The 22,360-nt window shown below is 33.1% G+C and overlaps 6 protein-coding genes across 6 annotated transcripts; 3 read left to right on the top strand and 3 right to left on the bottom strand.

Annotated features, from left to right (window-relative positions):
• Positions 1–1,079: 1,079 nt before the first annotated feature.
• Positions 1,080–3,538, top strand: LOC106758060 (small nuclear ribonucleoprotein SmD1a). The gene is made up of 5 exons (XM_014640968.2): positions 1,080–1,202; positions 1,340–1,397; positions 1,512–1,588; positions 2,809–3,000; positions 3,113–3,538. The coding sequence occupies exons 2-5, from the start codon at positions 1,384–1,386 to the stop codon at positions 3,172–3,174; spliced, it is 345 nt and encodes a 114-aa protein (XP_014496454.1). The 5' UTR covers positions 1,080–1,202; positions 1,340–1,383; the 3' UTR covers positions 3,175–3,538.
• A 714-nt stretch (positions 3,539–4,252) lies between these two features.
• LOC106758059 (triphosphate tunel metalloenzyme 3) lies at positions 4,253–5,071 on the bottom strand. Its single transcript, XM_014640966.2, has one exon. The coding sequence runs from the start codon at positions 4,868–4,870 to the stop codon at positions 4,262–4,264; it is 609 nt and encodes a 202-aa protein (XP_014496452.1). The 5' UTR covers positions 4,871–5,071; the 3' UTR covers positions 4,253–4,261.
• Positions 5,072–8,466: 3,395 nt separating this feature from the next.
• On the bottom strand, positions 8,467–9,970 carry LOC106759110 (glutaredoxin-C1-like). Its single transcript, XM_022779548.1, has one exon. It carries the CDS (start codon positions 9,216–9,218, stop codon positions 8,748–8,750), a length of 471 nt encoding a protein of 156 aa, XP_022635269.1. The 5' UTR covers positions 9,219–9,970; the 3' UTR covers positions 8,467–8,747.
• Positions 9,971–11,352: 1,382 nt separating this feature from the next.
• LOC106758498 (golgin subfamily A member 6-like protein 6) lies at positions 11,353–12,409 on the top strand. Its single transcript, XM_014641418.1, has 2 exons — positions 11,353–11,481; positions 11,561–12,409. The coding sequence occupies exons 1-2, from the start codon at positions 11,353–11,355 to the stop codon at positions 12,407–12,409; spliced, it is 978 nt and encodes a 325-aa protein (XP_014496904.1).
• Positions 12,410–15,510: 3,101 nt separating this feature from the next.
• On the top strand, positions 15,511–16,461 carry LOC106758497. Its single transcript, XM_014641416.1, has one exon. It carries the CDS (start codon positions 15,511–15,513, stop codon positions 16,459–16,461), a length of 951 nt encoding a protein of 316 aa, XP_014496902.1.
• Positions 16,462–17,781: 1,320 nt separating this feature from the next.
• LOC106758699 lies at positions 17,782–21,813 on the bottom strand. Its single transcript, XM_014641658.2, has 11 exons — positions 21,756–21,813; positions 21,163–21,320; positions 20,957–21,025; positions 20,595–20,674; positions 19,784–19,883; positions 19,651–19,704; positions 19,093–19,170; positions 18,850–18,947; positions 18,721–18,778; positions 18,259–18,380; positions 17,782–18,115 (listed from the first exon to the last, which is right to left on the bottom strand). The coding sequence occupies exons 1-11, from the start codon at positions 21,796–21,798 to the stop codon at positions 17,953–17,955; spliced, it is 1,023 nt and encodes a 340-aa protein (XP_014497144.2). The 5' UTR covers positions 21,799–21,813; the 3' UTR covers positions 17,782–17,952.
• Positions 21,814–22,360: the final 547 nt, after the last annotated feature.

Raw genomic sequence — 22,360 nt, 5'->3', positions numbered from 1 at the left:
GAACAATTTTGTAATACTAAAAAATATATACAACTTGTTCAGTAAATATTATTTCCTACGCTTCTCATTGTTTTTAGTAAACTCATAAAAAAATATTTTAGTCCATCACATATTGGTGATTCAAATAAGTTTATCGACTTATTAAAATTTCCACTAATTTCTATTTATAATATCTTAAAGCCAAGTTTATGAGAGAGATTAAGACTGAAATAAAAAAAATACAGGGGTATTACAGACTTTTTAAATCTTGGGAGTGTATGAAAGAAATACGGAACTTCAAAAAGAAGGAGTCTTATGGGTTTCACATTTGGTCCCGTTGTTTTGGTGACTATGAATGATCCGTACAAGCTTGTATTTTAAAATTATTTTGGTGATAAATATGTGTTTCTTTTTTACTGTTTTAAATATTTTTTAGTGTTATAAAATTATGAACGTATTATTGTATTGATGGAGCGGAAATTGATGATAAATTATGTTAGAATAAAATACATTTATTTGTCCTTATTAAAATAGAAAGTTTTTTTTTATCTCTTTACAATTTTTAGGACTTTTATATCTACAATAAATAATTGTTGTTATTGATAGAGTTAAAATCAGTTAATAACCTTCATTACTAAACTAATTATTGATCTACATTAACAAAAAATAGGTATCAACCATTGAAGTAAACAAAAATTAAAATTTGATCTTTTGGTAATAAAATAAATTTTTATTATATTTTGCTTTTCTTTTTTTTTTCTATTTTTCGTAGTCAAAAGTAATGTAGGTTTTTTATTTTGAAATTTATTCAATAGATTAGAGAATTTAATGAACGTGTGAAGCAATGGCAATATGCATATAATAAAAAATATACATATTGTTTTAATCAAATTAAAAAACAAAATTTTGATTTTTAAGAAATTTTTTTTAATAGATAGATATATATAGCAAATACATTGAAAACTAACAAGCCAAAGTTGCATGCAAATTCAGCCATGTAAGACAAAATAAAAAATATGCAGATAGAGAATTAATTCCAATTGATTTCTTGAAATTTATAATATTATTATTACTTTCGTTATTTTGTTTGGAAATTCAAAATTCAAAATCACGAAATTATCCCTTAAGCCCTTACAAAAGAACCGCTTCTTCACCCCGCTCTCGCTTTCTCTCCAATTTTTGCCCTAAAACCCTGGCTGCCGTCGTGGTGGCCGTCGCTGAAGGTAAGTCACCGTAAACTCCTCCGTTAGATCCTTCTTTCGTTTTCTCTGAATTGAATAGATTCAGCATTCTAAGTTTCTGCATTATTATTATTATTATTTGCTCAATTCACACTTTTTTCCCCTATGTTGGTTGACAGAAGTAGAATAGCGAAGCAAACAGAGTATTACTCTCCGATTCGTCATGAAGCTCGTTAGGTCTCTTTTCCCTCTCTCTTGGTTGCGTTGGTCAATTTATCTGTTTTATTGTGCTATTGTCGATTTCATTTTCTGGGATCAAAGCCTAATTATATGTGAACACTGTTTGAACAGGTTTTTAATGAAGTTGAACAATGAAACCGTATCCATTGAGCTCAAGAATGGCACTGTTGTTCATGGAACCATTACAGGTTCATTTTCTTCCTCGATTTTTTTTTTCTTTTTGCAGTGTACTAGAGTTGTACAGTCGTTTACTAATAACATAAATTTTAATACTGAACTAGACTTCCTGACTCACTTGTGTACTAGAAGTGTAAAACCATTTGCAAACAACATACTAGAGCTGTATTGGAAGAGGGGGTTTGTTAGTTTCTAATTTGAATGAGGCATTTAATTATTTGCTCGGGTTCTCTGTGATTGATTACTGATTGGATTGTACTCATTCAAACCTGTTTGTCCACCTTCATTTTATTTCACTACCTTCGGCTTTTTCCAATTTTGGTTCATTGAGTTAGACGACGTAGAAAATTTTAGTGCATTTTCTTCGGTCTGGTACTGAGATGACCCTCTTATAGGGTTGGGTGGGAGATTTTTCTTAACCTGTAAGTGGAGAGGACTGGGAATTTGCTTCCGTTCATTTGTGGCTGAATAATTACTTATGTTTCCTGTACAGAGTAGTTGATTGTGTGGTTGATTTGGAGTATAATTTAGACTGTGATATGTTGTGTTGGATGATAACATGAGGAACTGCAATTCCTTCTAGCTCGTACAGCGGTTTGAGACATGTTGCCTCTGGGGTCTTGGATGATGGTTGTTTCTTGTATTAAGTCTTTTTTTTTTTTGGAATAATTGCGGGGAAATGATCCTGTTGTGGAAAATCTCGAGACCTCAATCACCTGTCTTCTAAGCATAATTCTCACTCCCAAATTTATCTTTTCAGGGGGCTCTGTATATTCTTGGAATTTGCATTTTGGAGAAACTTTCCTGATAGTCAAACTAATAAGCTAGGCTTACCTTGTGCTTTTAGTTGATTATAGTAATCTCTTCCTCAATTCAGACTGGAGAGAATATGAATTATTTTCAAGTAGTAACAAGTGTCCTATGACATTTAATTGTCTGATTTAAATTAATGCATCCTCTTCCGTTAAATTTTGTACTTGGTACCCATCTTATTGGGTTTGATCCAGTCACATGGATGTGATATTCGGCATGTCATGAATAAGCGTCTCCCTTCGCCCGCATTTGTAGATATGAGTGAACATGAAGTACATCGTTTATGAATTTTGGGTGTAGTGAGTCCTTCTTCTTACTGTAAACATATCTTGCTACTTCCTGGTATAACTCCACCAATAGTTGTCTCTTGCCCAAAAATACAACTTTGAGATACTGATTTTTAAGACTTTTGCAACAGGTGTTGATATCAGTATGAACACTCATTTGAAAACAGTTAAACTAACACTGAAAGGGAAAAATCCAGTGACTCTGGATCATCTCAGTGTGAGGGGTAACAACATACGATACTATATTCTTCCTGACAGCTTGAATCTCGAAACCTTGCTTGTGGAAGAGACACCTAAGATCAAACCCAAGAAGCCAACTGCTGGTAATGTCTGGTTTGACTACAAATTTTTTATCCATACTCAGTACATTCTAATTGTTTCTTGCCGGGTTCCTCCGGTTTTAATGTTAGCATATTTTTTTTATTACTCTTCCAGGGAAACCTTTGGGCCGAGGACGGGGAAGGGGTCGTGGACGTGGCCGTGGTCGTGGCCGTTGAGTTCTGTCCTCTATTTCTGTGGCATGATATTATAAACTTTGTGGCAAGATTTTCTGGGTGTTTTCAGGAACTTCTGAAGAGCGTAATTATTAAGCTGTTCCTGCTATTTTCTTGCACTGTTCTAGTGTACAATCATCTTCATGCATAAACTGATGTAACCTGAATTACCTATTACCTTATAGTTGTTAGTAAGGAATCCTCCATTCAGCAGTATGATATGACAAATTGCTCATGATGGTTATTATACATAACACAGTAAATAGGCCAACGAGTTGCCTAACGAGGTTTGAACTAAATGATTGATTTCCCGATGACAGATTCGTAATGTTTATTTACATGTATGAATGGTATTTGTGAGATGTCTTATAGTGTTTGCTTGCTTCCATCGTCATACTGTCACATCCGTTGCAAGTTAATCATGTAAGTTTATTTAATAAACCAGGGATATACTAGTTGGATGCACTTGCTATTTGCACTTTGGGGCACTCAGAGGATACCCGTTGAAGCTCTATGAGACATTAGCAATTCTGGATATTTACTCTGCTCCTGCAGTACTTTGAAATGTATTTTAAAGTACTAAATCAACGCAGCAATTCTATTTCACTATACCATTCAGGCTCCTCTCTGTTTTTACCTATAAGCTTGGAAAGAGATACACGGCTTCCTTTTCATAAAATCTGGATTTCAATTTACACTTGTGGTTGTGCGCGTGATTCACACAGAAACCTGCCACGGAAATTGTTAATTTGTGCCCATAGCTTGTACTGCAGAAAACGGCATTAAGTGCTTGTTCCTTCGGAACACACTTAATCCTCCTGCGCCTCTATCATCTACAATCTTGTTAATATTATGAGTCACAGGTTTGTGGCTTATGCTTATTGTAGGATTGGGCTACCTCTTGAATAGCCAGCCTTCTATGGACAGATTCCAATTAAGAGTGTAAAGAGTGTGTGTGCTTTTAACTTTGGTAAACACTAAATATTTTTGTACGAAATAATGAGCATTGTAATTTAGTTAATAGACCGCATATGCACGAAGTAAAGAACAACGCCTTGCACTCAACAATAATAATTGCTAACGAGGTTTCTCAAAATTCTGGCAGCTTCCTGGACTGAAAAACAGCAAATTTTGAAACTTCAGAATAAGAATAACTGATTCCATTTTCTTGAAGAAACTCCTCGAGTAGTTTCTTATGTGACTCTGGGTCAGCACTCTCACATTCCAACTCGTAGCTGGTCCCAAAATCATAGTTGGTCTCATCCAGTTCCAGTTTCAACCCTTCCCATTCATGCACAGCCCTCACATTCCTAAACCCACCTAAGCAAACAACCCCATTTTCTCCAACACCATACTCATCCCTTACCCTCTTGAGCACCGTGGAAGAATCCACTGATAAGAGCCTCCATGGTTCAGCAATGCATGCACGCCCAAGTGCAGCGTCAAATGGCTCTTCATGTTCCTCCATGCGGCTGATTCCGGCCGAGATCACTGGCTTGGCCTTCAAGGAGAGGACGCACTGTTCCAGGTTGTAGAAGCGGATTCGGAGAACAGCGAGGTTGGAAGTGAGTTCCTTGTTTCTGCCATCGAAGAAGATGTTTTCTTGGATTAAGGTTTTGGTGTGAAAAGGAGCAAGTAGGTTGGAGAGTTTTTGGTGAGTGGCTGAGTCTGGGAGACGAAGCTTGATCTCTACTTCCATATTCACCTTTTCAAAGTTCTCCAGATGAAGAATCAATCATTGTGCCATGCATACCAGTGGTATTCATGTTCTGCTTTTTTCCGCCTCAAGAAATGGATAAGAATTAGAACGTGGTGAATTTATGTCATGATATATTATACGTATCTGCTCCCCTCCAACCTAGTTTTTTTTTTTCTATAGTATTATGTAATTGTAATGATATGAACCCCAAATATTTTAATAAATTTATTATAAAAATATATCAAATAATGTGGTCTCAAAAAATATATTAAGCTGCATAAACTATGTAAGTGTTATTTGGAAAAAACCTAAAAAGTATTATACAAAAAATTATGTTCTCTGTAAAATAATAAAAAAATGACAGGGTGATAGAAAATACCGGACAGATATTTTAGTGCCCTTTATATTATGATATTACTTATATTTACTACAATTTATTTTCAGTTTTAATATATTATTTCCCAGCTAACTGCTGAAAATTCAAGTGGCCAAAGGTATTACACCATGAACTGTGACCAAACTACCTGAAAGTTGGTTAAAATCTGAGCATTGAACGAAGTCCCACATCGGCTGAGTCAATTGCATAAGTCCGACATCGACTTCACAATCTGAGATAATGTGCAGTTTTTAACCTTTCGGGACTAATGGGATTTTTAATCTGTTGAATAAAAATGATAGGAAATTTCCTTTGAGTTAATGTATCATTTTTGTTTCTACAAGCATATCCTTGGGATTATTAATAACTTTTTTTTTTTGTATAAAGGAGAGAAAAGTAAAAATATACAGTTTTATATAAATTAAAATTAATTTTTGCACAAAAATTTAGAAGTGATATAAGAAATTATTTGTAACTTAATTGATGAATAAAATAAATTAAACTTGTAAAAATACCACTTTTATTTTTCTAGCATAGAAAAAACTAGGTAGAAATTGATCTAAATATCTTAAATTTCAATTTTTTTTAAAAAAAAACTTGATTAATATATTCCCATTAGATAAATCCAATACAATATATTTTATTATTCGTGACGCTTTAACATTTGATAGACCACACTAAGCCCAAAACAGTATATAGCTTTTCCAAAAGACTTTGGTGTGAAAACATTACCTACCCCTTCAATATCAGCTAAAAGTTATTTATATTAAGAAAATCTGAATACGTCAACCTCTCTCTATATAGATATATATTGCTAGTATTAAATAAATTTACTAGTATTATCTATATTAAAAAAAAACTAAACTTATAAATATTTTTAAATAGTACAAAATATCATTCAGAATGAAAAATATTCTTAAAAATTCATAGGAAATTATGTCACAAACTGATAATTTATCTCTGAATGCTGATATTTAATTATAACTATCATTATTATTATTATCATAATTAAATTTAGACTTTAAGAATATAATTGTGTTAAATATAGTTATAGAGAAAATTTTGTAATCTATATATATATATATATATATATATATATATATATATATATATATATATATATATATATATATATATATATATATATATATAGTGCCTATATTCTGATAATTTTTGAGGCCATTTTGTTTTGTTGTGGAGAGAGAAAAAATGTTGAATGGGAGAGAAAAAATGGCGATTCTTGTGATTTCTCTTTTCTTCAGTCTTCTAATGGTTTGTTTCTGCTTCATTCTAATGATCCATTTCATAATGGAATTTGCAACTGTGATGAATAACAGAGCTCGAAAACAGCAAGAAGTTCTGTGGACAGCGTTTGGCATTGCTCTTTTCTTAATATTTTCCTTTGCTTTTGTTGTCTTTGCCATTTTTTCTGGTTGTGGCATGCTCTATATAGCTAATAGCAGCATCAAGGTTGCACCTGCACCCTCTCCTTTCGAACCAGAACACCACCCACCCATGGTTTAACACTTTCCATCTTCATCGTCAAAACATCCTTATAATGTTGTTTACCATAATACTATATTCAATTATGCAGTTCCAAGATACTACTACTACTACTACCTGTTATATATACTTTATTTTCAAGCAAAATTGCACACTTAGTTTTTCTAGGAGTTGAACGATTTCAGATTAGCTTGAAAACATAACAGTACTGTTGCTTTCTATTCTTTACATTGGAACATTCAAACCTTTAATTTGATTCTGATAGATTAAGTCATAAATTAACCTCCTTGAAAGGAAAAAGATTGATTGATAGTATGAATAATGTGCATTTAAATGAAGATGGACTATAATTATAAATAGACCTTTTGTTTTTCTAGCACACTAGTTCAAATATTTGTTCATGATATCAATATTATTGTTTTAAGATGTAAACTTTTAACCTAACTTTATTTTTAATTCATGTAAAATATGTAATATAGTCTTTTATGTTCAATTATATATATTTTAAATGAGTAATCTGAATAACATCGAAGATTTAATAAACAATAAATATTATTAAAATAAATTTTAAATAATTTTAATACCATATTAATAAATAAGCAATAAACCTAAATTATGTAAAAACAATTTGGAAGATAAAGTTTATCTTTATTTATATAAGTTCATTTTTATGTCTAATTAACATAAAATTTTCAATAGTATTGATCTATCTGCTTTTGGTACAAATATTTTTCTTAAGAAAAAGATGAATGAAACTTCCTTTGAAAATAAAGGTTACCTAAATCTAACTAGCAAGTAGACATATATATGTATCCATTAGAGTTTGAATGCGAAAATAGGATTTCAAAGTTGCAAATGCATGAAGTATAAGTTCTATTTTTGGTAAGGAAAAAAAAAGAAAAAGAAGAGTAACAGAGTGCTATATACAGAATACGGTGTTGAAGATACAATTTGATGTAGAGTCTAAAAATTGTCCAAATATATCTGCTAAAAAATTGCTGCATTATTTCATCAAGAAAAAAAAAAAAAACTTTTAAAGCATGAAAAAGTATGTTTTAAACAGATGACATGACATGATGATTTGTGACATGCATATCGAGCTCAAGATATGATTCTGATACATTGGAGACTGAATATCCCTATATCCTACAAAAATAGTAGCACAAAGTACAGAAAAGTAAGCCAAAGTTTATCTGTTTGCTCTAATGAGTGAATGTACAAGAGTATCCCCAAATATCTGCCATGGACTCAGACACACCACAACATATGAAAATATGGTAATCAGATGTTCGAATTTCCTTCACATGGAGAACCACAATCACCAGTTAAAACAAACATCATAGTAAGACTATAAAGCAGGTTATATCACTCATTGAGCCATGATATCAGCTTATAAAAAGACTTTATAAACATAAAAGTATATTACATACACTCAGAAAGACATATATATTATTATACTTTGTACCATCATAATCTTTTCCCATCAATGAAGCAAAGTTAGATATGGATAAAAGCTCAGACCTTCCACAGATGCTCTTTTCACTTCTTTCTCTGATAATGGTCTCGAAAGAACAAACATCTAGGTACACTAGGGGAGATGATATTGTCGCGTGGCCTCAGATAAATTTTCATGTGACATGCACTTAAAATTATCGATTGACTTTTCCCACAAATTGAAAGACTGGTTAGAAAACTGGGAAATCTGTCATAGGAGTTTACATTTATATATAAAAAAGCTAAAGTCAAGGATGGTGTTTCACAACAACTTGTTGTTCATTTCCATAATACATGTGCTTCTTTATACAAACTACAACACAAACCATAAACTACAAAAGGCAAATGAAGAAAATTGAGAGGTTGATTTTTCCTACTTTTCTTGTTCCCTTGCAGGCAATCTATCAGCTAGTAATAATTCTGATAAAATCTCATGTATGGATATAACAATGTCTTGAGTAATAAGAAATGAAGACAAGACAGTGCTGTTTTGTTTGAGAAGTTTCAAAGCCACAAAGCTCCAGCTTGTTTGAGAAGAGGGACAAGGGTGCCACTGATGTGGAAAGCCAAAACCCTGTCCATGGAACCAACAAGTTTTCCTCCAATGAAGACGACAGGAACAACTGCAGCAGTGGTGTTGATTCCATTTCCAAGAAGCCTCATCAGTGCTCTCTCCATGTCTTTTCCTTTGGGGTCTTGGTCAAGCTCATGAACAGTGGGGTTAACCCCCATGCCACAGAAGAGCCTCTTCATTGCATGGCACATGCAACAGCTACTTACACTGAAAATCACCACAGCACTCTGAGAGGCGAGCCTAACCACTCTCTCCATTTGGTCTTCTTCCATGGTCCGAACCCTGATGAGGTAGTTCCATGCAGCAGCAGCAGGCTCCACTTGGTAATGCATTATTCTTGTAAGAAAAGGAATCAAGTGTTTGAAGTAGAGTTGGATGAGAAAAGTGGGAAGAGGAGGCATGGTTTTATAAGGGTTGAAAAAAGTGGAAGAATTGAAGAAGGGGTGCTTTATTTGTCTGATGTTGTCGCAGGGCGTGTCTCTGATTCAGAGGGAGTGTTGTCTGTTGTGTCTACTGTTGTGTGATTTATACCTTCCATGATACATAGATTGTATAGCCGTAATGCTGCTGAATGGATCGAGGAGAAGAATGCATGCATGTTTGTGACAGAGTGTGAGGTGAAAAAGCAGTGTTATTGATAGAAACAGACGACAGTAGGCAGAAAAAACCAAAAAGCAAATGGCTAATCTACGTATAGCAGATTTGTGAGCATGTAAAGCCGGATGAATGTTTGTCCAAGATTGAGTGAGACCCAAAGAAAGAGAGAAGGGTGCGTCCTTGTTGTCGACCAAGCAACCTTTTTGGTGTTGTTTCTGACATAAGGCATTCGGTAATAATGTTAGTGTCTATGAGGGGTTTTGTTTGCATGTATGTGAGGATGATGATGATGATGATAGAGATGAGAAAAGAGAGAAGAGTAGGGATAGGAATAGGAGAGAGGCTGTTCACCTAAAGCAGTGACAAAGGTGCAGTTGGTGGTGTTGAAAACACAGTAGAAAAAGGAGAGAAGAGAGAAGATGAAGGCGTGGTGTTTCTTTTCTTTCCACCGCATGCTGTGCTGCTCATTCAGGCGGCGCAACCATGCTGACGTGCCCAACTTTTTCATCAATTGTCGTTTTGGAATAATGACTGCATGCTTTGGAAATCACACTGCTTTTCTTCTTTTCTCTCTCTCATTCTTCTATTCTCTTCTCTTTCATTTAACACATAATATTATATTCATTTCTTTTTTAAAAATACTAAAATTAAATTAAAAACATTCTTCTAATATCTTTATACATTATCATTCCATTTCAAAGATTGTGTGGACGTTGCCATGAAGTTAACCGAAAGTTTGACCCTTGTTTGTCAAAAATGGAGGTCAAAAGGTTTGGCGAAAATAAATTATTATTTTAAGCTTTTTCTTATTTCATTTCGATAACTTTTATTTGTAAATTTTAAAATAACAATTTTCGTCTTATCAAAGAGATTTCTGGATTTTTTTTTTCTGAAAAATATGAAAATCATTCCACAACCAGTAAGAGTGATTGGTACAATAAGAGAGGATGTTTTAGTCTTTTTATGTAGAATGTAGTTAGTTAACAATAGAGGGTACATAAAGAAAGGTCCTATTTTATAATCTTTTGTTTCGGCTAGGTTTAGCAGCCCAGTTAAAAGGTGATTTGACAATGTTTGGGCCCCATAAAATGGCCCGTTTTCAAAGTTCATATTAAACTCCTGGAGTAATGATTAACAGTAAGATTGGGCCATATTTATCTATGTGATTCATTCATAGAACGAACAGTAAGATTGGGCCAAAAATGTTTATAATATTTACTACTTGAATCATGCATAGATTAAAATTTATACTCTTTGCTGATGCATGCAATAAAATTATACTCATCAAAGTCACTTGCACTAATTTTAATTAAAAATAGATAAAATTAAACTTATTTTTTAAAAGAATATACTAAATAGTACTAGTATATTTGTTCATTTTAAAACAAATTTCATTCATATTACATCTTTAATAAAATAACATCTATTTCCCTTTAATTTACAGACACACGTGTGCGCACACTTGAAGAAAATATATTAACCTTTTTAATATTTTTAGGATTTGAAGATATTTTCATTTCTAGATAGTTTACTAACTTTGTATTTAGTGTTTGAAAAATATTTATTTACATGTCGTTCTTATTGTATTAATTTTTTAAAGCAATTTTTAAAATATTTTTAGATTCCTTTTATCAATTTTTTATCATGGCAGTTTCTATGTTTTTCATTCTGAAATAAGATCAATACATGGAATATATTAAAACCAAGTGCAAACTAAAAGAAAAAAAGTTATAGCAATAAAAAGTAAAAAAAATTTAGGAGCTAATGTGAAATTTCTAAACTTTCGGAAACTAAAAATGTTTTTAAATATTAGTAAGTGACATTTTAATCTTTTATTTTTATTTTTGAAATATTATATTGACTAGTATTTAAATAAAAACAACTAATATGTATTTTTTTTTTAAAATTAAGTAAGTGCTATTTTGTGCAAAAGTAAGGATGAGTAAGGATGACGTGTTGGAATACGAAATACATTCGGGATTCTTCTACTTGGATGGTTATGTAGAAGTTATTGTTCTTCTCCTGAAACTTCTGGAACTTTCATTTTTTCCACTGTTGTCCTGTCTGGTTATAAAATCTCAGTTATCTATTACCTTATTCATCACAATCAAAAGCAAAAACCTTAAAATTCTCAAAATTGATGCAGATGAAGAACACCTCTTTTGAAAGAACTCCCTGGGGCATGGTTGAGCCAAGGTATTACAAAGCACCATCTAAGGTGGTTTCGATTCCTGTTCGCTTCGTGGGTTCAGAGCGCAGCAGAGCCGATTCTGCCATAAAGATTCAAAGGGTGTTGAGAGGGTTTCTGGTGAGGAAGACGCTGAAGAAGATCGCGGCCATGAGGGTGGAGTTGGCACAGATTGAGAGCGAGATTCGGGTTGAAGTGGTGAAGAGGGAACCGAAAGAGAGGATGAGGGTGATCGAGACCATCATGAACTTGCTTCTGAAGTTGGATTCGGTTCGGGTATTGCACTACTCTGGCCTCAGGGAGTGCAGAAAGTCTGTTATCAGAAAAGCTATTGCCCTTCAGGAAATGCTTGATCAAATGGGTGTCGCTGATTCTGATGAGGGCGTGAAATCGGAAAAGAAGGAGGAAGAATGGAATTGTTTGGTGAAGGAAGAAGAAGAAGAAGAAGAAGATAGTGGAATGGAAAATTTGAGGAATGAGGAAGATGATGATGAAGTTGAGGAAATTGAAGGTATGAGGAATGAGGAGGTGCAAGATAAGGAAAGTGTTTTGGTGAAAGAGGAGGAAGGAGATAGGAAGAAGAAGGAGTTGTTGATGGAGACGATGGTGGAAGATAACCACAAGATGATAGAGATGATGGCGCAACTGTTTCAGAGGAATGAATTGCAGACTTCACTTCTGACCTCTCTATCACAGAGGGTGGAGCAGCTTGAGAGAGTCATGGCTTCTGAGAAGTTGAGGAGGAAGAAAAAGGGAAAGACTTGTAGAAAAAATAAACAAACTCATCTCAGAAATTGCTTCGTCTGAGATTTAAAACAATTTTTTACTTTTGTAATCTTGGTTTGTTTTTGTCCCTGTTGAAGTTGATGTTCACTGTAATTCATTTTTCCTTCATACTATCAATAAAGTGTTCTTTAAGGTTAGTTATGGAAACTCAAATATAAATGGTAATTCATATAAATGGAATATCTTATACAATTTTAAAAAATCTTGAGAGAAGCATATGAAATTTGCTTTGTGAATAAAAGGAATCTTATGTTGCTTTCAAAATTAGACATAATATTAACTCTGATTTAAAATTAAAAGGACATTCGCATCTCAAGTTTAATAATGTCTATGAAATAATATACCTATAGACAGTCAAATCAATTAGATAAAAAAAAAAATTGAATTTCGTAAATTTAATAGAGAATTAAAAAATATTCATTCCTTTATTGGACAAAAGGAAATATATTGCCACAATATCACAAGACACAACTTTGATATATTTGTTTAAAAATTTGAAAAATAAACAAAAATGGTCATTTAGAATGCACGCCTTCTTATATTTACAAAATGAATAAATATAGTTTTATTTGTCACGTCACTTTAATTTCTTATTTAAGTGAGAGACAATATGTCACGTCTCATTTAATTCTCAGTTAGTGAAATTCAGGTGTTACCAAGAGGAATTGTGAGATTTTAGAAAGTGGAGTACAAGTGACAGTTTGAGAGTGGATCGATCGATAATTGACAGTAGTATTTAAGCTGAGATTTCAAATTTCCAACTATTTTCTGTATGCAACATTTCTTCTCCAAACTTCTGCAACTTTCATTTCTCCTCATCCTCTCTAAAAATTTTCCTCTTCTCTCTAAAATTCTCACTAGTTTACTGTTTCGATCACTACTCAGGCAACGTCTGAAGCTTCGTGGTGACAGGCACTTTCACTTACACATATCGGTTTTCGGTTTGGACTGGTAAATTCAAATCCTTCTTGTTCTTTGAAATTCTGCGTTCTTCCATGCATGCGAGTGTTTTCAGCTTGCATGTAGTCTTTCACCCCTCTCTGAAATGATTCTTATGTATTTGATTCCATAGTGAAAATTGGTCACTATTTTAGAAGATAGTTAAGAAGCCATAAGAGAACTTAAGAAGCATAGCAGTTCGGGAAAAGCTTAATATTTCTGGACATAGAGGTAAGGAAAGCTTTTAATTTAATTATGACTTATGTTTTTTGGATGTGGTATGATGGAATGACTTTACATATATGAATAGGTTGATTTGGTGATCTTACATGTCTGTTTTTGATTGAAAAATGTCTTGACTGAATTCTCTTCTAAAGGAGGATTCGGTTGATGATCGATCGGTATCCTAAAGGTGATAATTATTATAGTTGATATTTACTAAGTTAGTTTAGTCAGAGTGTTTAAAATAAGTGAAGAAAGTTCCTTTATCAGTTTCACCATATATGCTATCTATTTAAAGTGCTCGATCACATACCGAGCGCTCAGTCTTTAAAAGTGCTCGGTCATAGACTAAGTACTCGGTCTTTGAAGTGTTCAAGTTATTATTATATGCTTTTGATGAATGGTTGAGTCTATGAATATGATGGATAATTATGAATTGAATAAAAATAGAGATGTAAGAAAATTCCAAGGATGAATGTCTCATGATTGGTTATGATTGGTAAAGTATGAACATGGTCAAACTCTGGCTTCGTCTTTGATCCTGATATTCCGTGGTTACTCCTCCTCATATAGAAGAGGGTAACTCATGCGTGGGAATTGCAGAAGGTCCGCGACCATAAGACTAGATGGTTGTTTTAGGACTAACCTCGGGTGACAGCTGTTGAGTGTATCCCAGTTACTACACCACGTCGGTTGCTAGAGACGACGAATTACATGGGTCATACAGTCCGGACTGTGTCGAAGTGGTCGGTTATGCTATGTTGTATGTTCGGTCTTTGATTGTGATATGTGTATGATGATTGCATATATGAATAGGTTGTTTTAGTTATTTGTTTTCTTTATAAATGATATGTTTGATTTACTAAATTAAATTATATAAGCTTACTCTTATTTCTTGTCTTGTCTTCTATCGTGGTTCGTTCTCTTCACTACAATGATCATTCTATGAATATTGAGGACTCCTTGGAGGAAGCTCTGCAGGACGAACAGTCTGAAAATAGTGTAGGACCGTCCGATCCATAGATTAGGCTTTTATACAGTTTAGATAATCGTTCGGTATTGATCTCCTTTTGTATAGTCGTTCAGCATAAACTCTCTTTTGTAACATCGTTCGGTCTATACAAGACCTAAGACCTTTCAGTTAAAATTGTATAGTTGTTTTTAAACTTCATCTTATGTTTAGATTTTTAATACTTGAAATATATCGTATATTTTCATTTGTAATTAAGATTTTATTCCACTGATTTATCATATTATTATTATTAACTCCTGAATATATATATGTATTATGTACCCTTAAATTTGGATTTTTTTTTTTGGGCTTATAGTCTAATCACACATGGTGTATAGACATGGTGTATAGAAATAATAACATAGGATTTTAGATATATCCAATTTTAAATTACATCGAAAAGAGAATTTAGCATCCTAAATTGTAATTATTTGTATAAATATATTAAATCTTAATTTTGTCTTAATTCATGTTTAATTTTATCTCATTTAAAATAGATATTTTAAACTTTAATTTTATTCTTATTGATCTATTTACTCTTTTTGTATTTGTCTATACACGTCTATATTTTCATTTTATTATAAGTAATCTTTAAAACGAAGATGGAAACCAGGGAAGTGCATTTTTATTTTATTTTATTTCAAAACTAATAGAAGAAAATTAAAATTTAGGTTTTCTACCGATAATTACAGCATATTAATAATAATTAGTGTTAGAAATGATGATGTGGCAGAAGACGCGAGAAAGTAGAAGAAGAATCCACAGGTCTCTAGAAAGAGAGCATAAATGACGCCACGTAAGCAAGCCGTTAATTCTTTCCTTTCCTCCTGAAACTTCTCGAACTTTAGTTTCCTGGTCTCTTCTTCTGTATAAATATCTTCCTCTGTTTCTTACTTCCTCAAAAACAAAAGCAAAATCCTTAAAAAATTTTAAATCAACAGGACCTACAATGATGCAGATGAAGAACAGCCCTATTCATTGGAGCACGGCTGAGCCTGATTATTACAGAGTACCATCCAAGGTGGTTTCCATTCCTGTTTACTTCGTGGGTTCAGAGCGCGCCAGAACCGATTCTGCCATAAAGATTCAGAGGATGTTGAGAGGGTTCCTTGTGAGGAATGCAATGAAGAAGATCGCAGCCATGAGGGTGGAGTTGGAGCGGATCGAGAGCGGAATTCAAGTGGAACTGCTGAGGAGGGAGAAAAAGGAGAGGGTGAGGGTGATCGAAACCATCATGAACTTGCTTCTTAGGCTGGATTCTGTTCGGGTGTTGCACTACTCTGGCCTCAGGGAGTGCAGAAAGTCTGTCATAAAAAAAGCTATTGCTGTTCAAGAAATGCTTGATGAAATGTCTGTTCCGGCTTCAGAGAAAGAGGAGGAGAAAGAAGTGAAAAAAGAGAGGGAGGGTGATTGTGGGGTGGGAGAAGATGATTATTTGGTGAAGAAAGATGAAGGTAATGTAATGGAAAGTTTGCAGAATGAGAGTGGGTGCATGGAAGAAGAAAGAATTGGGTTGGAAACAAGTTTGGTTGAGGGAAAAAGGTGTGAAGTTATATGTGAGGAGCAAGAGAAAATTGAAGGTTTGAGGAATGAGAAGGTGGAAGAGAAGGAAGATGGTGAAGAAGGAAAGAGTTTGGTGAAAGAGGAGAAAGGGGATTGTGAAAGAGGGGAAGGAGATGGGAAGAAGATGGAGTTGTTGTTAGAGAAGCTTGTGGAAGACAAGCAGAAGATGATGGAGATGATGGTGCAGCTTTTTCAGAGGAACGAAACACAGACTACAATTCTCACAACTCTCTCACAAAGGGTGGAGCAGCTTGAGAGAGCCTTTGTCAGTGAGAAGTTGAGGAGGAAGAAAAATGTCAAAAAGAAGCACTCTTGCCCTAAAAATGGCTTCCACTGACTTGTGCCACCTCTCAGAATGATCTCCATTTTTGTGATTTTGACTTCTTTCTGTCTTCCTCTTGTAACTATATTTGTTTTTGAAGTTGATGAGTTACTTTCTCAAGTAATTTTGGAAACTGCATTGTCTTTTATTACACATGAATCTTGATTCTACAATAGAAATCCAAATATGCATACATACAATTTGGAAGCTTTTGTATTCTTGTCATAGTGTGGAAGAATGTAATTTGATTATTTTTATCAAGCTTTTAAAAGTGTTTGGTGTTATGAATTTCAGATAAATTTCATCACGATTGAGCATTTTGATTATTTTTATATTAGTAATGCTGAGTCACTAAATTTAACACTATTACATGTTAGCCTACAAATATTTAATAATTATTTATTTTAATACATAAGGAATCTGTATATTTTCAAAATGATACTATTATTCAAAACTTATAAGCATGACGTATAACTGAATCCAAAAATTGAAATACTCAATAATAACATTTTTAAAACCCATTATATATCTCGCAATGCTTAATAGTTGAAAAATGGAAAATTATAAAATGTAAAAAATTTACAATATATAAAATGCCACAATAACTGCAGTTTATTAAATAAATAAAAAATTGTCTAAATTTTTCCTAAGCTAGGAAAATTTTCCCTAATTTATAGTTATCATGAAGTACAAGTTAGATAAAATTAGTTATAAATAATGTAATGATTAAAATAAAAAATACAGTATAAAATAAAATGAAACAAGAAATAGGAAGTCAAGTTTTTTATGAATTAGAGTAAATTTAATAGTGAAAAAAATGTATAAATTTTACATGGTGAAATCCAAATAAATCTTAATTCTTTCTGAACTTGAGGATTAATTACTGTATAACTGTTGTCACTTAATCAGTAATTTTAACTTCCAAAATCTTGTAATTTTATCTTTTTATGTTGATCATACACTTGCCTTAAATATTTAAAAGATAATTTTATCACTTTTTATCAATCTCAAACAACATATTTATACCAAAAAATGATAACAGTACCTTTTTCTCGTATTCTTGTCCCATCTTATGTAGTAGAGAATCTTAAGAAAGACCAGATCTAGGTGTTCCTAAATGAGACGCTGAGACAGGACAATAGATTTAGTATACTCATCATGTTTTCTTATAGTATAAAAAATATACATAAATACTCCTAAAAAGAGTTTTTATAGATATAAATTTTCTATTTTGCATTTGTACAACATTAACATTCAAATTCAACACATTATCAGCTTCTGTGGATCATATATGTCATGGCTTTCTGATAAAATGCAGTTATCACCAAGAAATGATTTACTTCTACCAGAAAATCCAAATCAATCTCAGTATTACAGTGTATAATGTTTGGTAAGACAATTTAAAAAACATAGCTTCACTGCTTTCACAGTTATGATTGATATTCAACATCTGAATTATGATATAACAGTTAAAAACTTTTAATAGAACACAGAGCATCCCCACTCTCAGTTCTTGAGTGGAGTCAATTGGTTTTGGAAGAGATGTGTACTTGTCTTTCCCATGATCCACTCTAAATCTGATAAAGGCAAAGAGATCTCATTGGCAATATGATGCACTGCTTCTTTGGCTCCTTTGTAACCACATTCAGCAACAACAAATGGAAAATCACTGTAACAGCATGATTGGAAAAGAAAAAAAAAAGTTACTTTGGTTGTTTATGGATAAGATTCTCTTACCCCTTTCCCCATTCTACTGTTTCCTCACTAAGTTGAGTTCTATTTTAGCTGAACACATGTATGATTGGAAGTTACCTGCCCCACATTACACGGTTAGCACCAAAGTGAGAGACAACTTGGGATAAGAGAGCAGACAAATCCAGATAAGGAAACTGTCCTCTTGACACTCTGAAAAGGGCACTAAATTTCACATGTACCTGTCATAAATTCAAAATTTAGCATATTCATGCTGGAGGTTTCACTGATAAAGGAAAAAGAAAAAAACAAAAGACTGTCAATTATTTTGACAAAGGACTTCAACAAGTTAAATGATTGTTTATAACATCAATATCTCAGATTTCATCTTTTACCATTTGACTCATTTAATTGATAAGAGGATACTGATATTGGCAAAAATAGATTAAGCATCTACAAGAGTTAAAAATTTGTGCTTCTGTCATGGTCTTCAGCAGTATAGCAAAAGTGAAATTAATGAGAACTTTATGCGTGCTGTGCTTCCTTGAAGTCACGCTGATGAGGAAAGAATCAAACACTTACTTGTGGGAATCTAGACAGATTTAAAAGTTGAGAAAAGACAAGAGCTTCCTCATCATTTCTGCAACATAATATTCATATAAGGAAACTTGTCTGGGTCTTTCAGATTGTAAATATAATAATATGGCTTACATTGGTGGTTTGCAAAAGGCCAAATGGTCAAGCAATACTACTGTTGAAGGAAATTCTGTGCACAGTTGCTCAATTTCAGAAATATGCAGACCAAGCCCCTGAAATTATTCAGCTCAATGATTCTTAATTTCGTCAACTTATACAAGGAAGTGTCTCAACAACCGTATAAAAGGGTATTGATACCATAAGCCAGAAGTAGGAATGTCACAGAAAAATTTGCAATAGAAGGAGATGAAAAATGACCTTCATACACATGAAGCCCACTGCTACATTGAGTTCTCCAGCCCTTTGGAAAATTGCCTTTCCAACTTTATTTGTCATCTGCATTGTGATCATTCAATTATGATCCCATACAAAGTAAAAAAAGATGTAGACTCTTAGTGTAACATATGATGCCATCACCTTTTTAAAAAGCAGAAGTAATATTTTACTAAAAGACCCTATTTACTACAGGTTTACACCTTACAATGATGCGACACTTTCCCTTATTTCTCCAAAGTGAGTCAAATTTAAATACTAAAAAGAACAACATTGAAAGAAACAGCCCCTGTAAATAAATTTTCTAAACCCAATATTACTCACATCTTCTGTTTCTTGCAGCACATATTTATAGCAATTCTTTTAGGATATTGTTTATTTTCAGGAAACTTAGTGGAAGTTAGTGTAATTTACTACTACTTCATTAATCTAAGTGAAAGAAATCAAACAATAGAAGAGTAGGGGCGAAAAAAGAATGACTTAATTATGTCTCCAGCCTAAATCATAAACAAGCAGATATGTGAGAGAGATCGGTTTGCATGCCTTTTCTCCGGTTGGCCACAAATACGGATTAAATCGAACAGCACGGTAACCATCCTATCACAGATAAAAAGAAAAATTCAATTGTTTTGTAATAAAATTAACTATCTTGATGAAAAGAAGTAATTTATTAAACCTTCAAAACAAGATCTTCAAATTGCTTAAGCCCACTTCCATCATCAGCTGGATTAGCAAGGCAACAGCCAACAAATTTGGTCGGGTATTTCTTCAAAACGCTGTCCAATGAACAGAATGACAAGAGTGGCACAATATAATAACCCTATAAAAGTTAAAACAAAATCCATTACATGGAAGATGTGCTTACTACAGTGAAATCCACAATTAAGTCCTTGTGAAAGTTTTTCCTCCAGTACACTGTTTAACCAGAAATACTGTTTGAATAAAAAATAAAGTAATCACAACCTAGAAAGGTCATGTTCATTGATGGATCATTCATCATGTATTGCTAAGTTCTCTACTTTAAGAAATAAAAACTTTGGATACATGTAGTGAGCATAAACTACTTCTTTGCATTTGGAAAACACCAACCTGTTTTATATCCCATAAATGAATGAATATATACATTTGATAGATCAAGCTTTTAAATTATTAGCTTAAGGAATTTCAAATGATCTTGGAGATCTTTCCTTTTGTTTCACTACTAGAAAAGGGTAGTTCCCTGTTTCTACATAAAGGTCCTTTTATAACAGAATGTCTAATCTTATCAAGCATTACCATTATTGTGTTATCAGAATTTCTCCCTTTCTTCTCCCCTATTTTCCTTTCCTTGGCAATTCCAGCATTGGAAAACACATCAATGCTGAGATCAGACTTCCACTACACATTCCATCCTTGGCAATTCAAGCATTGCCATTATTGTGTTATCAAGCATTGTTTAATACGAAAACTCTAAATAACTCAGTTCTTACATCAAACGGGTAACAAACCTTGTGACGTAACTATGATCAAATTTATGATTAATTGGTTGCACAATGAGTGCACCATCTACTCCTGCCTCCTCCATACACTGAAAAAAGTGAGCATCAGCATCAATAATATACACACAAACTCAAATGCAAACACAATCTTTTTCCATAAAATTAACCTCAGACCATTGGGATTTGTGAGAAACAGCAGATAGGAAGCCGATATCACATTCTCAATGAATGAGTCAAAATTTGCAGGAAATACAAAAAACAATGCATCTACAAACTGTTTACACAAAAATGTTAAAAAAGTATACACACTATTGTCAAGTTAATTGACCCACAGGTAATAATGGGTAGAGAGATAATGAACAAAATCCTACCTGGAGCAAAAAATCGGCATTTCCTTGTAAAGTGGGTTCTTGACCAGGAAAATAAGGGAATCTACCAGCCTTCCTTTTCACAAAAAGAAAAGGTTAATCACAATTTGGTGAGTGATGATAACAAAAGTCGGCAATAACATTAACAATAATTAATAATATGAAAAAGAAAAAGGTGAAGAAATTGAAGTGTGGTGTGTTAATGTTACCTCTTGAGGTGAAGCCCACACGTGGAGATGGGAATCAATGACTTTGCAAGTTGAAGGGGTTTCAGTGAAGGCCATGTTCGTAACTGTAGCACAACAACCACTTCTGATTCCGAACCTCAACTTTAACCTAGGTTTACTCGAATGTCTCGGACCAAAACCTGAAACCACGGTACTCAACCTCAGCGCCATTTCATGCGAATTATCACTAAGAAAGGTATTTTTTTTTATTGTTTCACAATAATCATGAGTAAATACATTATCTTTTTACTTTATTCTCTAAAAATTGTATCTTTTGTTTTATTTATTGAAAACATGTAAATATAAAAACGACATAATATAATAATAATGTTTAAACCGAAGGAATATGTTGATTCATAATTGATGTAAACTTATCCTTTTCATACACAATGTTCAACTTCTATTTGTAATAATAAATCAAAAACTACATAAACTAGAACAAAGAAACATTTTTTGTTTGAGTGAAATGTTAAAAGGGTTTTGTAGAATTTAGATGATGATACAAAGAAAGAGAAACCTTACAAATGTTACACTTTCAGCAAAAGGGAAAGAAAAAAAAACTTTCCTTTTCTTACCCACAGGTATAAATTTACATTGACATTTGTACTTTTTTCCCATTTGCAATGGTTTGTGTCAAAATCAAACGCGTTTTATATCTTACGCGTATAGCAGCTAAATAACAAGCATGTCCATGTTCATAAATGAAGAGTTTTTGTTGTTTGCAATTGATTTTTCAGCTTAGAAATTTATAACTCTACCTGTTATTTGGCTTTGGATTATATGTCAGAAGTATAAGGTAAATGAGTGATTGTGGTTGAATCTGCACACTTTCCCACACGCGTTTGCCAAAAAAGAAAGTGTTGTCTTCCCTTAAACCAGCTTGTGAAGGCCAAAAGAAACGTCTCAATCTAGCAGACACTATTTTGAAACTGCACCACCTCTTTAAGAAGATACACGACACGTGCTATTACTAGTATATAAATGTGCCACATAACACCTCTTTTTTCCAGGTTTTTTCCCTCTAACAAATCCCTGTGATCGTTTTGGAGTATTATATGTAAATTGGTGTAGCTGTGTTTAACATGTGATGTGTTCTGGTTACAAAATTTACAACTGCTGGTATAATTTTGCCTGTGTTTCAGTACATGCATGTTTCAAAATACGTTTTGGATCGAAATTG

Source organism: Vigna radiata, chromosome 4 (genome assembly GCF_000741045.1).
Source record: "Vigna radiata var. radiata cultivar VC1973A chromosome 4, Vradiata_ver6, whole genome shotgun sequence".
Classification (NCBI taxonomy): Eukaryota; Viridiplantae; Streptophyta; class Magnoliopsida; order Fabales; family Fabaceae; genus Vigna; species Vigna radiata.
The sequence above is the reverse complement of the archived record's forward strand: the minus strand, read 5'-3'. Positions and strand labels throughout refer to the sequence as shown.